The sequence below is a fragment of the Poecilia reticulata genome, chromosome 4, assembly GCF_904066995.2.
Source record: "Poecilia reticulata chromosome 4, P_reticulata-male-v2, whole genome shotgun sequence".
Classification (NCBI taxonomy): domain Eukaryota; kingdom Metazoa; phylum Chordata; class Actinopteri; order Cyprinodontiformes; family Poeciliidae; genus Poecilia; species Poecilia reticulata.
The window spans coordinates 3,848,285-3,867,594 of record NC_088833.1 but is presented as its reverse complement, the minus strand read 5'-3'; the positions used below and the strand labels follow the sequence as shown (position 1 = coordinate 3,867,594).

Genomic DNA, 19,310 nt, shown 5'->3' with positions numbered 1-19,310 from the left:
CTCTAGGGGGCGCTGTGAAGTTACATTTTGACATTTTGTCATTTACGTCTCACCTGCATTATAGGTGTACACCTGTGTGTCTTGGCCTTTGCACTGGTTAGAGGACGGGGTGACGATGATCATGTAGGTCTGAGAGCAATGCATGTTGGGTAATAAGCAGGTGGAGGTGTTTGTGGTGCAGCGCTTCAGGTCGCCGTCTCGTCCAGTCGCCGTCACGCTGTACAGCACCGCTCCGTCGCTGGGCTGCCACCTCACCTCCGCCGTGTTGTTCCCACACAACAAGGATGCGTTGAGGTTGGTGGGAGCGCAAGGAGCTGACAGGAAGTGACACAAAACGGGGTTTTATTTTAAAAAACATTGATTTTGAACATCCTTCATCACCATGATGATCTACAGTTGCAGCCCTAAAGTAATCGTTGGCTGCAGACCTACGTGACTCACCGGTCTGTATGTGAGTGACTCCAGGAATGCTGCTGTTGCAGTTGCTAGCCATTGATATGACTTCGACTTGGTAGTTGCGGCTGCATCGCAGCGGCGGCAGAGAGCAGTCGGTGCCCTGGCTGGCGCTGCAGGAGACGGAGTGGTCGCCCGCAAGGGCGCGAACGTAGTAGCTGTCCCGGCCCAGAGCCTCGTCCCAGCTCACCAGAGCAATCCCAGATCCGCAGTAGTACTGGTACTCCACGTTGCCCGGGGTGCAGGGCGCTGATGGAGAGAAAACAGCTCCAATTTAACGGAAACTATGGAGACAACTTCGTCTCACAAACATTTAAAAAGCACACAAGATTTGTAAGCGTATGACATCATTCAGGAATGCATGAATGTGTACTTCAACACTGACATAAGAGTAAAGTTTCTCTTATTGACACGTTTCAAACTGAATGTGTGGTAAAACTCTACAAAAACAAATCTGCAAAAGAGCGTTTAGGAATCACCAGCTGCAGACGGACAGGTTCACGCAGTCCGCTGGCCTGTTTCAGCTTTTCAGTCTTTCTTAGATTATGCATTCAAGGCAGAAGAAAAGCTTGAATTTCTGAGCCTTAACCTACGGAGGACAATTAGGAAAAAATGAAGAACTCTGACTTTTATCAGAATTTACGTCTTTTTCCTCTGAATTCCTACTTTTGATGCCAAATATTAAGTCCGAATTTTATGGTAAAAAGTCAAAATTCTGAGAGGAAAATGTGAAATTCTGAGAATATTCAAAATGCTGACAAAAAGTCAAAATTCTGGGGAAAAAATATAAATTCTGAGAAAAAAGTCAAAATTCTGAGAGAAAAGTCAAAAGTCTGTGAAAATTGTCAGAATTCTGATAAAAAAGTCAAAATTTTGCAAGAAAAGTCTAATTTCTCAAAAACTTGTCATAATTCTGTGAGATAAAAGTCAATTTTAAAAAAAAAAGACAAAGCTCATTTTATCTGCCTTGCTGCAGAAGTGTGCTACACAAATAAACTTGACTCATAGATACAAATCTTGTGCACATTTTGACTCTTTTGAGCCTAATTTAACTCCTTATAAGTTAATGTATTTTTTATGTTGCTCAAACCTGTGATAATCTGGAAAGCAGAGCTGGGTTTGCTGGTGCATTGGACTCCGGTAGCGACAGCCTGGACCGTGTAGGTGTGTCCACACAGCAGGTTACCCAGAATGCAGCTGCTGTTGGTGGAAGAGCTGCAGCTCAGCGAGTGACCCCTGTCGGACGTAGCATTGACCGCTACGCTAACGGCGTCCTTATCCTCAACCCACGAAACCAAAGTCTGGTTAGTGACGCAGTACTGAGAGTAATTCTTGATCACTGGAGTGCAGGGAGCTACATGGAAAAAAAAAAACAACGCAGAATATAAGTTGTGTTATTTAGAGAAACGTCTTAACGACGTAAATGTTTAAATTCAATGCTAGAAAGTTCATAAATGTGTGTTTTAGTTGGTTAATTAGGCTGAGTCTGAGACACTTTCTCTCCCTTTGACATTCAATTTTACCCCAATTTCTTTAACTTTCTTAAATTTACACCATTTTTTAATATTAAGGCAATTTATGTACAAGTATATATGAAATTTCATGTTTAAAATCCAAGCTATGTGCTAAAACTGATCAAGTCAAAGTGATTCAATCAAATGTTGAGTGAATATGACGAGTTTTTGTCTCATTTTAAATTATTTTTAATCCATTGGAGCACAGCCACTGTGAATTAGGTAGTTACATAAATTTAACTACCTAATTCAGTTAAATTAGGTATTTTCATTAATATTAAGGACACATTTATTTGAAACAAGCTAATGTAGCTTGCTGAAAAGCTACGTGTAAGTTAGTTTTGTCTTATTTTAAGATATTTAAACCAGAAATTGGACCAAACTTGATTTGGTGGGACTTTGCGTTTTTGCAGTGTTCTCACCTGTTACTATGCTGGTTTTGGCCAGAATGGAGCTGTTGCACTTGGCGTCCCCGGCCAGCACGGTGACGGTGTAATTCTCTCCACACTGCAGCTTGCTCAGCTCGCACGAGGTTCCGGTCGAGTTGCAGGAGTCCGCAAGTCCGCCGGCCTGAGCGACGACGGTGTAAAGGTTCGCTCCGGTGCTGGCGCTCCACGTCACCGTCGCCACCTCAGAGAGGCAGTTCAGAGACGCAGCGACGTTTGCAGGGTCACATGGAGCTGGAGGTGCATGCAAGTACACACAGATATGGTGAATAAAATTAAAACCATGTTTCCACCTGAATAATTGTCTTTTTTTCAGTTCAAGTGGCATGAATTGTTTTCCAAGTCAAATGCATCGCATAGAAACTTTAAAAAAGGAAAAGAGGTTAACAAAGTAACTATGTTACAAAATGTTTCTTTAAAAAACATTTTAAAGCCTGACAGAGAAATAAATCAGTGTAGTCATCATTTTGTAAAGCTTATGCATTTATAAGTTATTTATGTTATATATGAGTTTGTCAGTTAAAATTAAATATATTTCATTTGTATGGATGGAAGCCCGTTTCTGGAAAAAATAAAATAAACATAGAAATAAGTCTCTTATAATTATGACTAAGCTATCTCATAAATATGAAGTTACTATTTATAAGAATGAGATAATAACCTCATACTCATCATAAAGCTTAGTCATAATTATGAGAGAAATGGAAATGCATTCCATACAAATGAAATACATTTCATTTGTATGGAAATGCATTCCATACAAATGGAAATGTATAAAATTCAAATACATTTATATGTCATTTACAAATGAAGTAAAAATGTATTTTATTTGTATGGAAGCCCATTTCAGCCACTCTGATAAACTAAAATAAACTTGTCTCATACTTATGAGACGGCTTAATAATAATTATGAGAGACAAGTTTTGTTTTTGTTTTCTTCTCAGCAGTGGCGGAAATGGGATTCCATACAAATTAAACACAAACTAATTTAATTTGTATAGCTTATGACTAATGAGTATGAGTTGATAACAATCTCATACTTATCATATAGCTTAGTCATGATTATGAGAGAAGTCTATTTTTTGTCATCAGAATGGCAGAAATGGGCTTCCATACAATTGTAATATTGTGGATTTAAAAACATTTGGGAAGAAAATTTAACTGTATGCAATTGAAATACAGTTCTCGTAGTTGATGTGGAAGAAAATAAATGATGACTGATGGAGCAGGAGGTAATTATCTTTAGTAATCATGGAAATTATTACAACGTATAGCAAAATTATGCATTTAGTAACTGCCCAGTAGTAAATGTTTTACCAGTTTTTGCAGAGACAGTGCTGCTCTTTGTGCTGTTACACCTGTCGTTGACGGCCACCACGCTGAAATTATACGTCTGAGCGCATTGCAGACGGGGGAAAGAGCAGGTTTGGTTGGCGGTCAGACAGGAAGTGGAGGCGCCTCCCGGTCCGGTCACGGTGGAGATGTAGTTTGTAGCTCCAGCAGCTGCAGCCCAGGACGCCTGCAGGGTGTTGGTGGAGCACTCCACGTTGCCTTGGACGTTCACTGGGACACATGGGACTAAAAAGAAGAAGACGTCAACCAGAAACGTGGTTATACATGTTCCTACAAGCCTGAACCGGAGGAGATCTGCGCCATCTTGGTAGGCAAGCGGAGCACGACGCCCATGGCTTGTATCCATAGTTCTCATGTGATGTCACACTTCTGTGACTTTTGGAACTGACAGCCATCTTGGGAGGCAGTTGCTATGGAGTTGCTATGACAACAATAAACAATCCACAAGCCTAGAACCTGATCTTGCCTCATTCTTATCTAACTTACAGACAAAATAAGTACATTACAACTACTAGAGTACTCTACCTACCTCTGTGTAATACTAACATAATCATCAGTGATATTTACTGTAGTACTTACTGCTGAGCTAGCAAAATCAGCTTAACTAATGTAGCTTTTATCTGCTGGCTAACATGTAGCCTACATGTTTGTTACTAGATGTACTTACGTTTACAAGTTGATTTTATGAGTCCATGGACTTCTGGCCGTGAAGCTCCTCCATCTTCCTCACTCTTCCTCTTCACTAGCTAGGTAACTGTTTTGTACTATGAGATCAGAGGCAGTTTGTCCACATCGTCTGACATATTTTCCTTCTCCGTCTCATGTGGGTCGATCCTGACAACAGCCATTTTGTTCATGTATCTTTTTTTAACATTTGTCAAGAGTGCCCACATATTTTCTTTTTGCTGGTCTCGTTAGCCGCGGGTACGCTACGCTTAGCGCTTGCCTACTAAGATAGCGCGGATCACTTCGGGTTCAGAGTTGTTGTAACTTTGTACTGGGTGGGAACGGTTCTGACCGCTGGACGTACCTGCATTCACAATCTGCGGGACGCTGCTCCGGCCTTCACATGTGCTGCTGATGGGCTTCACGCTCACGGTGTAGCGCTGACCGCACTGCAAGCCGGCTAAAGTGCATCTGTAGTCATCCGTGAAGCAGCTAAGCGCGGAGCCGCTAGCAGACACGGCGCTGGTGCTGTAGTTGACCGGGAGGGATCCAGGCGTCCAGCTGATGCTCAGAGCGTTGGTGCTGCAGTTCAGCTGGGTGATGACGCCCTGAACAGCACATGGGGCTGAACAAGACAGAGGAATGACAGCTTTTATTTGTGTAGTTAGTGGAACCCTCTAACTATCAGTATGATGAACTGTCACAATAACAAATAAACTGTGCCGGAAGTTATTATGATAAATGATAATATTGTTGTTTTGAGACCATTTTAAAGTAACAGGGTCGTAATAACGCAAGAACACATGACCAAAGATTAATAAACTTTAAATTCTAATGAGCATTTAACACTGGAACTGGAAGAGATCTTAAATATCCAAAAATAAACAATAAAAAATTAATTATTAAGTTTCTGTAAACAAAATTGCCCTTCAAAAAACTTATCAGAATAGAAACTATCGAGCTAATTTTAATTTATACTGCAATTAATTAATTAATTGATTGCTTATTTCCACAGGCTAACTGCTAGACGAAGTAAATAGGAGACATAGGAGAAAATTAAAGAGTTAAAACTAACAAGTGGAAATGAAAACAAAGGTTTCTGTGTTTCTCACCAGTTGTGAGATTGACTGGTTGGCTGTCTGCAGTTCGACAGTCACCGTCTGACGCCGACACGGTGAAGCTGTACTGTTTGCCACATTGCAGGCCCGTCAGCTGGCATCCCAGTGTCAGGCCGGGGTCACAGGTCACCGTGTGTCCGTCCGAGCTGCTCGCCTTCCCAGTGTAGGACGCAGCGTTGGGGCTGCTGCCCCAGCTTAACTTGGCAGAGTTATCAGAGCAGTTGATGGAGGCGGTGAGCTGAGACGGAGGGCAAGGCTCTGCAGGGAAAAAGCAACTAATGGTAATTAGTTTGCGGCAAATATAAATCTGAAAAGTGTGGTGCGCATTTTATTCACTTTGTCCCAAAACGGTCCCTGTATTTAGCCGAATTAAATAAACTAAGTAAAAGCTGATTCGGTTCAGCAAAGCTGACTTTTTAGTAAAAGTTTCTGGATGAACGTTGTTTGTCTTATTATAAAAGCTTTGTAATAAAAATATGTGAGTTCTACTTTACATTTTGCACTGTAAGAAAATTATGTCAGTCATAGTTTTACCCTGATTAAAAATAATCATTCTTGAATTTCAGTTGGGGGCCACACAAAACAAGTCTAAGGACCACAGATAGCCCACGGGCCGCAGTTTGGACACCCTCGGCTTAGAAAAAGGTAAATCTCTGTAATCTGATCTCTACAAACACACACCTGTGGTCAGTTTCACTGGTGTGCTCCTCATGCTGCTGCACAAGTCGTCCATGGCGACCATGCTGACATTGTAAACCTGGCTGCACTTTACGGCGTCCAGCCGGCACGATGTTTCCGTGGAGACGCACGCCAAGCGGCTGCCTTGCCCGTCCACCGCCGTCACGGTGTAGTTCTGGGCTCCGCGGCCCGACTGCCACGCCACATCCACAAACTTCTGCCCACAGCTTCTGCTTGCCGACACGTTGGTGGGCACGCACGGCGCTGTGGGAGTAAAACCTCGATTTAACCCCGAACTGCCCCACCATGAGGAACATGGAGGCATTCATTTACACATATGGCACCAAATTAGGGCTTTACTCACCTTCTTTGAATTGAGTTTGAGAAGAAAAGCTGACACAGCTCCGGTTGAAGGACATCACCTTCACCGTGTACTGCTGCCCGCAGCCCTGTGAGCCAATCAGCAGCCTGGGTTGTGTGGTGTTGTACTGGGTCGTCGTCTTGTTTGCGTCTGAGATGACGGCGATGTAGCCCTCTGCTTTTTTCTGCGCGTCCCAGCTGATGTTCACGGCACCAGAGCCGCAGTTCACGTTCACCTGGACGTTAGACGGACCGCAAGGAACTGCGCAGAAATGAGAAGAGCTACGTGAAACGAGGTAAAGTGTGGATCCTGTGTGATTAAAATAAGACTGCGTCGCAAAAACTCTAAATGTTATCAAGTATTTTTGGTCTAGTTTCTATTGCAAATATCTTAGTTCACTTGAAATAAAACAAGTAAGTTTTCAGCAACATATAGGAGCTTGTTTTGAGTCAATAACTCTTTAAGGACTCCTTCTATTGGCAAATAATTTCACTTATAATAAGACATTATTATCATTTTATAAATGAAATAATCTGCCAGTGGAACCAGGACTTTAATCTTTGGAGACTAAAGTCAGAATTCTGAGGAAAAACATCCAAATTTTGTAATTAAAGTCATAATTCTGAGATTTAAGCTAAAATTCAGAGAAAAATATTGAATTCTGAGATTAAAGTCAGAATTCTTAGAAAAACTTCAGAATTTTGAATTAAAATTGGAATTTTGAAATTAAGAATTCTGGGATCAGTCAGAATACCGAGAAATAAAATCTGAATTTTTAGATCAAAGTCAGAATTCAGAAATTAAACTTAAAATTTCGAGAAAAACATCAGAATTCTGATATTAAAGTCAGAATCTTCTTCCATACAAAAACGATCACAGTGTATTTGTCCTGTAACATAAGTCTCCACTTTTCAAATGTTGTCTGTTTTATTTGGTCACAGCTTCATGTTTGCAGCTGATGTTGCTCCGTAGCTGATGTTGCTCCTACCGGACTCCATGTAGACGGGCTGAGACGCGATGCTGTAGCAGCTGGCGGCGTCGTTGTGAAACACGGAGACGCTGTAGAGGCGGCCGCATATCAGGTTGGGAACCTTACAGCTGGTCGTGTTGGAGATGCAGCTGAGCGATCCGTAAGCTTCGTCAGTGACGGTGGCAGTGAAGGAGTTAATGGGCGAGCTCCACCGCCAGGAGATCAGAGCTGTGTTGGAGGTGCAGTCCAGGGCGGTGGCGACGTTGTCTGGAGCGCAGGCGGCTGGAACGGACATCAGATTCAAAACTTTACGTTTCACATTCACGCAGAAAGCATTTTTAGGCCACAGCAAATGGGGAAAACAGCACAGAATAAACAGAGAGGAACAACTCAAAACCATTCCTGATTTCCCTTTTTCCTCTCTCTCTCTCTCTCTCTCTTTAAGCTACACACAGGCCAGTTGCCGTAGCAACCGACTGACACAAAACTCCACTAGCCGACAGAGCAAAAATTACACTCAAGTGTATCAGGACTCAACACCAATAAACATTTGCCTCACAAAAAATACAGAAGGGGTTTAGAGCCACTGGAAAAAAAAAAAAAGAATTTAGACTTTTTTTCTTCAGAATTCTGTCTTCAAATTCAAAATTCAGATTTTTCTCAAAATTCAAAATTTTTCTCAGAATTCAGACTTTAAACACAGAATTCGGACGTTAAACTCAGATTTCTGAGTTTGAACTCAAAATTTTAACTTTTTTTCTCAAAATTCAATTGTTTTTTCTTCAAGATTCAAATTTATTTTTTCCAGCTTCCAGTCAGAATTCAGAGAAAAAAGGTCGATTCTTTTTTCCCAGTGGCCTTTATCTCTGCTTGTTATAGTGTTGGTGATTAATACCAAAGAGCTGCATCCCTTTCTCTTTTATTTTTAGAAACTGTGTACTGTTGCCCAGCTCCTCTGTTACAGTACCTGTCTGTAAGGTGACCATCTCGCTCTCTGAGCTGTTGCAGATAAAGTTCGAGGCAACGACGTAGACGGTGTAGTTGCTGCTGCACTTCAAGCCGGTGATGGTGCAGGATGGAGTAAGGGAGCTGCAGCTGCCAGTCAGATTGTCACTGGACTTTGCAACAGCAATGTAGAAAGCCGTTCCACTGTTCATCTTCCACGATACCCTGATGGAGTTGGACCCGCATTCCTTCGTAGCCAACACATTCTGGGGGACGCACGGGACTGAACGAGAGGCAACAGATTACATCCAGTCTCTGTTACTTTTACACTTCTCCCATAAAAAATGGTGTGTAAAACAAGTTTTCCCCTCACCTGTCTCAGCAGGAAAACCCAAACTTGGAGCACTGGCGCATTCGTCGTCGTACGCCGTGATGGTCATGGTCAGCTGATCTCCACAGAGGACGTCCTCCATGGCGCAGCTGTTGGACTGTGAGCTGCAGTTGTAGCTGCTGTTTCGGATGTTTCCCTGAGCCTCAACGTTGTAGCGCAAGGCGCCCTCAGCGAGGTCCCACTTGCTCACCAGAACGTTGCTGCTGCAGCTGGCTGAAGTCTGCAAATTCTGGGGCATGCATGGTGCTGGAGAAAAAAAACAATACATTAGAGGTTATTTCATCACATTTAGAATAGATCAGATTAATCGTGATTAACTGATTGTTCAAATAATCGTCAACCAATTTAGTAACTGGTCAATTGTTAATCGTTAACTGGAGTGTAGATGCGCTGCAGCGTGATGTCACAAATGCAAAATCCCACTCATGAAAGAGTTCAGAAAGGAAGATAAAAACACACAACTTTGTGTTTCTGTTCACATTTTTGTAGATGTAGGTGTTTTTTACCTGTTTGAACAGCAACAGTCGAGCTAACCCCACTACTGCAGCCCGCTGTGACGGAGGATACGGTGAAGCGATACCGTCGACCACACGACGTTTGTGTGAAGTAGCATGAGTTGTCTTCGGTCAGGCAGTTCAGGATCTCTCCCTGGAGACAGAAGAAATGGGAACGAGGTGCATTCATGCTCCACCAAAGAAAAAAAAAATCATTTTTACATGGAAAACCTTTTATTGGCATGTCTTTTTTGCATTAATAAGTAAACGTCTATGTGTTTGAGCTACAGCCAGAGGCTCCCTTTGCTGCTGCTACTGTCAATTAACTACAAGAGTTTTTATATTTTTTAAAGAAGCATTTCAAATGCTTTTTAAATGACCCCCACTGTGCACATAAATACAGTCATGATTTAGTGCAACTAAACTCAGTTTGTAGCGTTTATGAATTTCAATTACAATAAAAAAATATATTTATTTATCCAAGGCATTCAAAGCAAAACTCTTTAGCTCATTCTTAAAATATGCAGGTAAATTAGAGTTGAAAACAGCCAGGTTTCTGAATTGCTATGTTTTTAAAATTTGATTGAAGTTGATTGTACTCTGTTTCATACAGAAGAGGACTAGTGCCACAGGAAAAAAAAAAAGTTTTTCTTTTCTTTTTTTGAATTCTGAGAAGAAAGGCTGGATTCTTTTTTTCAATGGCCTACAACAAATTGTGATAATTATGACTCAATTAGTTAAATGTACAGGAATATCTTCAAAACATGTAGTTCTGACTCGTTTCATTAGGTGTGACACCTTGAGATCAATCAATCAACCAATCAATTTTATCATTACCAACCAATTTTATTTGTATAGCACATTTCATCAGCAAGGCATTTGAAAGTGCTTTACAAAAGTAAAATAAAAACAGCATGTGACATTGAATAAATAGTGAGAAAGAGATTTTGGGGAAAAAAAGATTAAAAAATATAAAAACATTAAAACCCCTTTTAGGACTTCAGTTAAACGTCGTTTAACTGGGACTCCAACCCTCTGGGACTTTAGTCAAAAACACCGTTTGACAAGTACTCTCCAACCTCTAGGTTCTTAGTTGAAACGCTGTGAAATGGGACTCTAAACCCCGTAGGACTTCAGTTAAACGTCATTTAACTGGGACTCCAACCCTCTGGGACTTTAGTCAAAAACACCGTTTGACAAGGACTCCACTCCAACCTCTAGGTTTTTAGTTGAAACGACGTGAACTGGGACTCTAAACCCCGTAGGACTTCAGTTAAACGTCGTTTAACTGGGACGTTTTCCCGGGGGGGCTTTACATCATTAAAACGTAAACAGTGAGAAAGAGAAATAAAAAGAAATTAATAAATAAATAAAAAGTGAAAAAATAAAAAGAGATTCCAATATTTCACTTTTTCATAAAATTCAGATTTTTTTCGAGATGCTAAATTTTTGGTTTTTATTATATGTCAGCTAATATCGTCAAATTTACCAGAAATAATATTGAAATACTTCACTTTCTGACATCAATGGCGAAAAATATTCACAATATTCAAATGATTTGTACCTGTTTAATTTATAATAAATAAATCGGATGCCTTTTTCTCCAGTAGCTGTCACTGAGCGCGCACACTTAATAATTTAAAAAGACCGATTAACTTAAAACTGCAAGAAGAAATTATACTGGCGCACACTTAACGTTTCTTGCTAACCGCCAACTAAAATCAAGAAGAAGAAGGAACGGAAGAAGGAGAAGAAGAAGAAAACGTTCCACCGGCCGTTAGCTTCTGGCTAACAAATTTAGTTAGCAAAATTTGCCCCCAACTTCGCCACGGCACAGCCGACCAAACTTTTTTTTTTTTTCTTTTTTTTTAAGAATAAACCCCAAATCAGACACCGAATAATAGTTTTTTCCTTTTTTACCTTTGAGTCTTCTGCCCGGGCCATGTAGAAATCTATGTTGCTTGTGTGATTCCATGAGAAGATGATAACGTTGCTGCTACATTCTCGCAACAACATCAGGTTGCCAGGAGGGCAGGGAGCTAAACAGAAAGAGATATCAAATTTGTAATTTAAACCTCGTAACCACATCATGTTATATACTTTAATATACTCACATAAGGTTACCAAAAGAAGAATAGGTGATTAATGTATAACAGAAGAGTTAAAAATACCAGTAATTATGATTAAATGTCACAATCAAAAGGGAAATGTCTCACATCTCTTTTTAGGTTAAAACGCCCTGATACAGATAGCTGCGTTTCCCTGCATTCAGGTTTTATAAAAGCACAAGTCTATTATGAAGAGAAAGAACACAAAACAATGTGATATTGAGTGAAGCTGAATGGGAGACCCATTTAAAAAAAAAAGATGATTCAAACATGGATGTGAACCTGGATTTGAAAGATGAAACCTGTAAACAAGTTTTCCCCAAAGTAATGAGACTCATTTTAAAGGATTTAACAAATTTTACCTCTTATATTTGAGAGAAAAATATTTTAATTTATGTTTTTATTAAAGTTTATGATTACTACAGGGGGATTCTGTGTTATAATCACCAGATTTAGTGACGCAGCCCTGTAAAACATTAGAAAGTTGTTTAACTTGAAAATTATAGTCACATTACACTGAACAACATGGTAAAATCTTCATTTCTTTTGGTTATTTAAACTTCACTGCAAAAACACAAAGTCTTACCAAGTATTTTTGTGTAGTTTCTAGTGCAAATATCTTAGCACACTTTAAATAAAACAAAACTAACTTACAAGCATCTTGTACGCAACATAGAGGAGCTTGATTTAATTAAATAATTCCTTAATATTGATGAAAAAGTACTAACTCCACTGGCATATTATTTCACTTACAACATGAAAAAAAATCTTCTTATTAGTAAAATTATCTTGCTGCAAAGTTGCTTGTCTTAATTCAAGTGTACTAAGATATTTGCATAGAAACTAGAAACAAAAATACTTGGCAAGATTTTGAGTTTTGCTAATTATACTTTCTACTAGCAACACAATGAATTCTGCCAAAAAATAGTTTGAACATGATGAATGTCGTCCTCTAACAGTGAAAACTAACAGTTGCACTAGATTAATTTGTACCTTAATAACACACTCACAGCAACACAGGATACAAAAACATGCCACTAAGCATTCTGGGAAATAGTAAGCACTAACTTAAAAACCCTCGTTTACATTAATGAAAAGTTAACACAGCTACGTCTCACAAACTCACACATTCAAGAAGAGTAGAAGTCAGCAGACACAACTAAATGTTTTACAGTGAAGTCTTTATTTATTGAATTGTTTATCAAGCAGACTGAAAAGCTAATCGGTGTCATGCGTGACCTGCGTGGGTGAGGCAGGACAGCGAGTTTGAGCCCGGATGTTCAGAAGAATGGAGCGACATGTGAGATGAAAGCATTTAACAAAAAGAGACACCTGGGTGGAGCAGTGAAAACTCTCACCACTGAAGAATTTGATAGAACATCCCCATTCATTTCACCGGCGCTTAGAGGTTATTTTACATCTTTTTATTGCTATTTAGTCACCCAATTAATTCTTATGGGTGAGGTTGCAGTTCTCTGCTGCCTGTGTCAGTACAAAGCCACATATTTAACCAGAAATGGATTAGATGGGGGTCAGATGTCAGATGGCATTTCACTTTGCTGCACACAACCAGGCAGGTTACCAGACAATTCAATCAGAATGAGTGTTGGAATGTTAGAATGATCAGTTTGTACCACCTCTCATACACATGGCAGCCATATTGGACTTTGAGGTACACACCAATAGACCCCCCATGTTAGAATTCAAACTTTAGGGGAGAAAATGTGATTTTCTTCCAACTTTGGAGTACAGTTTGAATGCTTACACTGCAAAAACTCAAAGTCTTATTTTAGTCTAGTTTCTAGTGAAAATATATTAATACACTTGAAATAAGACAAAACTAACTTACACACAACTTTTGAATAAGATATAGGAGCTTGTTTTAAGTAAATAAGTAAATAATTCCAAAAATGCTATCACTGGCAGATTATTCCATTTAAGACATTCCTTACATATTGTAAGTAAAATAATCTCCCAGTGGAATTGGTAGATTGTTTCATGCTAATGAAACAAGCTTTTATATCTTCCTGAAATGTTAATGTTAATTCAAGTGTACCAATATATTTGTATTAGAAACTAGACCAAAAATATTTGGGGTTTTTTTTATTTTGTGTTTTTGCAGTGTAGCATGTTGGGGGCATGTTATACTAGCCGAATACCAGTAGAATAAGGTGTTTATATAAAACAAATGCATGTTTATGGGGCTCAGTATGAGACTGAGGTTTACTTTGTAAGTTTGGTAACACTTTATTTGAAGGGGGGTGAATAAGACAGTCATAAACATGTCATAACACCTGTAATGAACATGAATAAGCCTTCATGAATATTTATGACTGTTGTCATAAAGCGTCATCCTGCAAATTATGACACTTTTAATACAAAGTTGACATTGTTCAAAATGTCTTTGTTATGACAACTTGACATTAACTAAGAAATCATTACTGATATAAATTTGTTATAAAAGTATTACTGATTGCACTTTAAAAATTAGGTAACTTTATGTTATTAAAGGTAAAGTTTAAACAGTGATGATTTCTTGGTTAATGTCAAGTTGTCATAACAAAGACATTTTGAATAATGTCAACTTTGTATTAAAAGTGTCATAATTTACCGAATGACGCTTTATGACAACAGTCATAAATATTCATGATGGCTTATTCATGTTCATTACAGGTGTTATGACATGTTTATGACAGTGTTATTCACCCCCCTTCAAATAAAGTGTTACCGAAAGGGGTTTTTCTTTGCTGTTTTGTGGCTCACCGGTCTGAAACGAAGCTGAAGTGGCGTTGACCCGGTTCTTGCAGTTGTCTGACACCGGTATGACGCGCACCTCGTACTGTTGGCCACATGTCAGTCCGGCGATGGTGCAGCTGGTGCTCTGGCTCGTGCATTGCATCTCTGATCCGTTTTTGTTCACTGCCGTGGCGATGTAGGAACTGGCTCCAAAGACGGATGACCAAGATGCTTTGGCAGAGTTTGTGCTGCAGGAGTAATCCACCGATACAGATGACACTGGTTCCAACTCTGTGAAAGGTTGAATATAAGAATTTTTATTTATTTTGGGTGTTTTTCACATGAGAAAACCTCCTACACTATGAAAGTGTAAAATTTTACCAAGTATTTTTGGTCCAGTTTCTACTGCACATATCTCAGTACACTTGAAATAAGACAAAACCAAATTATAAGTAACTTTTCAGCAATAAATAGGAGCTTGTTTCCGGTAAATAATACCTTAATATTGATTTTATAAAAGGACCAGTTCCACTGGCAGAGTATTTCACTTATAACAAGTAAATAGTCTGTCGATGAACCAGGATTTTTTCATCAAAATTAAGGAATTACTGAACTAAAACAAGCTCCTACTGAAAACCTACCTGTAAGTTAGTTTTGTCTTATTTCAAAGTATTAAGATATTTGCAATAGAAACTGGACCAAAAATACCAAAAATAGTCAAATTTTGTATTTTGCAGTGTTAAAGCTTCCCACCATTACAACAATAAATTATTACTATGGGGAATTATTACATGTTTTTCTTCCTTGTAACTTTAAATTAATCTCTATTTCCTGAATATTTGAGAGGCTTTTGTTAATCAGGCTGCTGGGAAAAAGGTACTTTTGAGCTGCAAAAACAAAAAATCTTAATTTCTGTTTAGTTTCTAGTGCAAATAAATATCTAAGGTCCAACTTCCAAGCATGGTTCAGTAAGATATCGGAGCCTTAATATTAATGAAAAAATCCTAGTTCCATCGACAGACTATTTTACTTATAATAAGTGAAATATTCTGCCAGCGGGAAGTTTTCATCAGTATTAAGGAATTATTGACTTAAAACAGCTCCTATATTGTGTTTAAATGTTTCTTGTAAGATAGTTTTGTTATTTTATAGCATACTTATTTTCAGTATGCTAAGATATTTGCAATAGAAACTAGACAAACAACTTGGCAAGATCTTGTATTGTTGCAGTCTGAAAAGTTCAGATCAAGTCAGAATTACTGATTAGATAACCACTGGCTCAAATTTGACCCTCTTTTATTTGAAAAGATTTTTTTTTTTTAAATCACCTTTGGATTAATTTCTCTCAGGGAATTTTTTATGACACCCTCAACAACAAGATAAGATGCTGGAGAATCTGAATCCTTTTTACCCTGAGGATCATCTTCTGCATGTCTGAAAGGCTGGCCTGAGAGAGAATAGCTGACCTAGATCTTTATCCAGCAGTTACTGATACAGCTTTGGCTCTGGAAACTCACTGTTGGTGCTGTAGTTGTGGTTTGTGGACTCGCTCAGCACCAGGAACTTGCTGAACGAGGACACGGATATCAGGTAGTTGGAGCATGGGCGGATGCCGTTGATGCCCAGGTTGGTGTTTGTGACGTTGTACACAGAAGGCTTCATGGTGGGATCGTCGAGGTTCCGGATGGTGACCTGGTACATCAGGACGTTTACCACCGGCGTCCACGACACTCTCACTGATTCCACACTGATTTGTGTCGTTTCTACTCCAACAGGAGGCTGCACCACTAAAAGACATAACAGATCGCATAAATGATCATTTATTATTAGACTAGGATGCAATATATTTTACTTATATTAGTAATCAGAGTTTAGGAGTTCTACTCATGACATTTAAATAATATTTTCAAAATCAAGTGGAGAACAGTAAAAGCTCCACTTCTGGAAGTAAATCTGCTGCTGAAGCTGCTGTGGAGTGAAATTTGAGTCAGATTTATTGTTAGAAACCAATAATAAAGTTATGCTGGTTTTAGATCAGTGGTTCTTAACCTTTTTTGAGGTACTGAACCCACCAGTTTCATATGCGCATTCACTGAACCCTTCTGTAGCGATGAATAAAATATGATTTTTTTCCCCCCAAATTCTAGTTGGGTTACCCACCTAGAGTCTAGTTGGGTCACCCCAAGATCACCAAGTCTTCTTAAAAGGTAGAGTCTCTGAGAACAGTTCTTCAAAATATAATCAATGTTTTCAGCAAAGTTGAGCTGATTGTCCACGAACAACCCAAGGTATTTAAAATGTGCCACAGTTTCAACAGGTTGGCCATCGAGAGAAACTGGAACCACTTTAAGGTCTTTAGGTGTTAAGATCATTTAATTAGCTCTACATTCTTAAGAGAATGAAAAACTAATAATAAATAATAAAGACTTTGCGGTATTCTTATTTAGTACTGTAATTATATTAGTTGTGTTACCACCTCCACGCCACTAGAGGCAGTAGCAACCCCGAAAAGATGCGACTAAGGAGCAGATTTAGAGGTACAGCGAAAGCTACAGAATTTGGTAAAAACTGAGCTTTGCTAAAGTAATTAAAGTCTGAAGTAGTTAAAGACACAAGTTGATATACATGCTGAGAGTGGAACTCCTTCATCACGACATTTACATAAGTGTGTCTTTACCTCCGCGGCAGAGGCTCCGCCAAACCCCTGAGACCGACTCACCGAACCCCTGGGGTTCGACCGAACCCAGGTTAAGAACCACTCTTTAAATTATGTGTTTTCAGAACATTTTAGCAGCTTTTGTAACTTTGATAACTCCAGAGTTGAACCCAACAAATTCCAACTGGAACAAGAATAAAGTTGATGGGGAGGAAAACTGATAATCCTGCCTCATTGGTGACTTGGTCAAGTTGGACACCATGTTTGCTCTGTAGTAGACCATGTAATATGAACTAAATGTAGTTTTATTTTTCACTACATACTTTGAAGCATATCCATTTATAGTACAGATTTAAGGAATTAGATGTACGTATCACAAAATGCCTAATCACAAATAACTATGATCAGAATTAAAGACCAGAAGTCTTACTCTGGGTATCCTTAATTAGGATTATTCAGTTTAAGACTATTTTAATGGTGCTCTACTTCTGATAACACCATCTACATGTTAGGTAAAAATTCTCCCAACTCAAACCAGAAAACTCTTTAAGCACCACACCAGCGTTGAAACCAAACTAAGTTAAAAAAGAAACCAAATATAAATATATATAAACAAACATAAACTCCATGATGATCAGGGTTTTATCGCCTGTTCTCTTCCCGTTTCTAATTTGGATGCAAATAAAGATCTTTTTACTCAATAGCTAACAACTTGTCTTGAGTAAAACAGATTAAGTTTGTCATCAGATTGTTTGAAACTCACACGTTGTGATGGTCCTGACATTGCTCCTGCTTCCCCAGCCTGCCTGGTTAGCCGTGTAAACGTAGCAGTCGTAGTTGCTGGTGGGCTGCAGGTTTGCCACCGTGGCTGTGGTGGTTGTGTAGGTGAAGTTTAGCACTTTCCCTGTAGCCTGGGAGAACACCTGCAGGATGTACTGCTGCGCAGATGGCACTGCTGTCCATTTTACAGTAATGGAGGTACTTGACTGTGGCCAGCCGTCTAAAATTTGTGATGTATCAGGAACTGAATGAAAAACAGAGAAAAGAAAAACTTTATATGCATTGAAATGTTTAATTTAAAAGAGAATATTCAAAGTTTCTCATCTAAAAGCCTATTGTTTTGTTTATCTGTTTAATATGTGAGCTACCATGCAAAAATAAAAATATTCCCTGTTAGGTTTACCTGTGAGTGCCAATACTGACGTCGCACAGCTCACACTTAAAAAATTAATCACTTTAAGAGTCACATTGTACTCAGTTCCAGGACTGAGACCCAGGATGTTCCTCTCAGTCACCTGCGACCCCGATAAAAGGACAATCGGCGCCGTATCTGTCCAGTTTTTCCTTCGGGCGTCCAACATATAGCTTGATGCTCCTGGATAACTCTCCCATTTTACAAAAATGGAAGAGGCAGTTGTTGAGTTTGCTGCTAAAATTTTACACGCTGAAAATTCAGAAATATGAAGCAGTAAAGTTAATAAACCACAAAAACAACAGTTTTACCTGTACATATTTATCTTTCTAAATTCCACTTCTGGCCTTGAAATTGTGAGACAATTTATTACATTTTCTTACCTCCTGCACTACAATGATGTATCTGTAAACAGCAAAATAATGTATGTGATATGATTTAAATTCCAGCAATAAATTACAATACATTCAGATTAAACATAGATTTACCTGTGTGAGAGAAACCAAAGCTAAAGAAAATCCTATGGCTCCCAGCAATCCCATCTTTCACACTGAGACTGGGATTAAAATCTCTTTAATGTATAAGGGAGCTAAACACAAAAGATGTGCAGGATTCTTTTGAGCTTTGATTTAAGACGGGTGAGAACCAATCATGTTTACCTGATGAGGAGAGGCGGTCCAGGCTGCAGCCTGAGGCAGTCACAGCTGCAGAGGGAGGGATGGATGCTGGTTGGATAAGTTTAGCTAACACTTATGTACCAGCTTGCACAACCCATGATAGGGGCTGTTTATAATGGATCCCCATCTTTCCTAAAAGCTTCTATCCATTTATTGCTTTACAAAATTGTTTTCTCTATTCATTGTCTGACCGTGTTACATTTTAATGTGTTTATAAACACCCTGTCACTGTTTTTAGTTTAGAAAACACTTGAAAAGTCAAAAAGTTGCTAGAAAAAATTAGACACTTTAAGATAAATCTTAGAAGTTTTCTAAAATAAAGAGGACATTTATAGACTTTTTTAAACAAGAAAAGCAAATATTTTCTTAACTTTGCACTCCAAAAGTAAAAAAAAAAAAAAAGCTTGAAAAAATATGGAAACTTTTAGAATAATCTCAGAAATTTTCTACTTAAAAAACTCTTTCAAAGTTGAAAATTTGCAACATTTGGGACTTGTCTGAATTTGAAAAGTCAAAAGTTTCTGGAAAAATTCAGAAAATGTAAGATTAATC

At 38.9% G+C, this 19,310-nt stretch overlaps 1 protein-coding gene across 1 annotated transcript in view; it reads right to left on the bottom strand.

Moving 5' to 3' along the window:
• fndc7b (fibronectin type III domain containing 7b) overlaps positions 1 to 18,685 on the bottom strand; it is a 60,969-nt gene extending 42,284 nt beyond the window's left edge. The window contains exons 1-20 of the mRNA XM_008406271.3: positions 18,570 to 18,685; positions 18,465 to 18,486; positions 18,073 to 18,333; positions 17,653 to 17,913; positions 15,751 to 16,020; positions 14,261 to 14,524; positions 11,310 to 11,428; positions 9,402 to 9,543; positions 8,878 to 9,141; positions 8,527 to 8,787; positions 7,578 to 7,841; positions 6,593 to 6,850; positions 6,232 to 6,492; positions 5,545 to 5,808; positions 4,797 to 5,057; positions 3,731 to 3,991; positions 2,390 to 2,647; positions 1,544 to 1,807; positions 442 to 702; positions 54 to 314 (exon numbers count right to left, since the gene is read on the bottom strand). Coding sequence (XP_008404493.2) covers positions 54 to 314; positions 442 to 702; positions 1,544 to 1,807; positions 2,390 to 2,647; positions 3,731 to 3,991; positions 4,797 to 5,057; positions 5,545 to 5,808; positions 6,232 to 6,492; positions 6,593 to 6,850; positions 7,578 to 7,841; positions 8,527 to 8,787; positions 8,878 to 9,141; positions 9,402 to 9,543; positions 11,310 to 11,428; positions 14,261 to 14,524; positions 15,751 to 16,020; positions 17,653 to 17,913; positions 18,073 to 18,333; positions 18,465 to 18,486; positions 18,570 to 18,623 — 4,531 coding nt within the window. The 5' untranslated portion in view covers positions 18,624 to 18,685. The remainder of the gene's footprint in view (positions 1 to 53; positions 315 to 441; positions 703 to 1,543; positions 1,808 to 2,389; positions 2,648 to 3,730; positions 3,992 to 4,796; positions 5,058 to 5,544; positions 5,809 to 6,231; positions 6,493 to 6,592; positions 6,851 to 7,577; positions 7,842 to 8,526; positions 8,788 to 8,877; positions 9,142 to 9,401; positions 9,544 to 11,309; positions 11,429 to 14,260; positions 14,525 to 15,750; positions 16,021 to 17,652; positions 17,914 to 18,072; positions 18,334 to 18,464; positions 18,487 to 18,569) is intronic.
• Between the last annotated feature and the right edge of the window lie 625 nt (positions 18,686 to 19,310).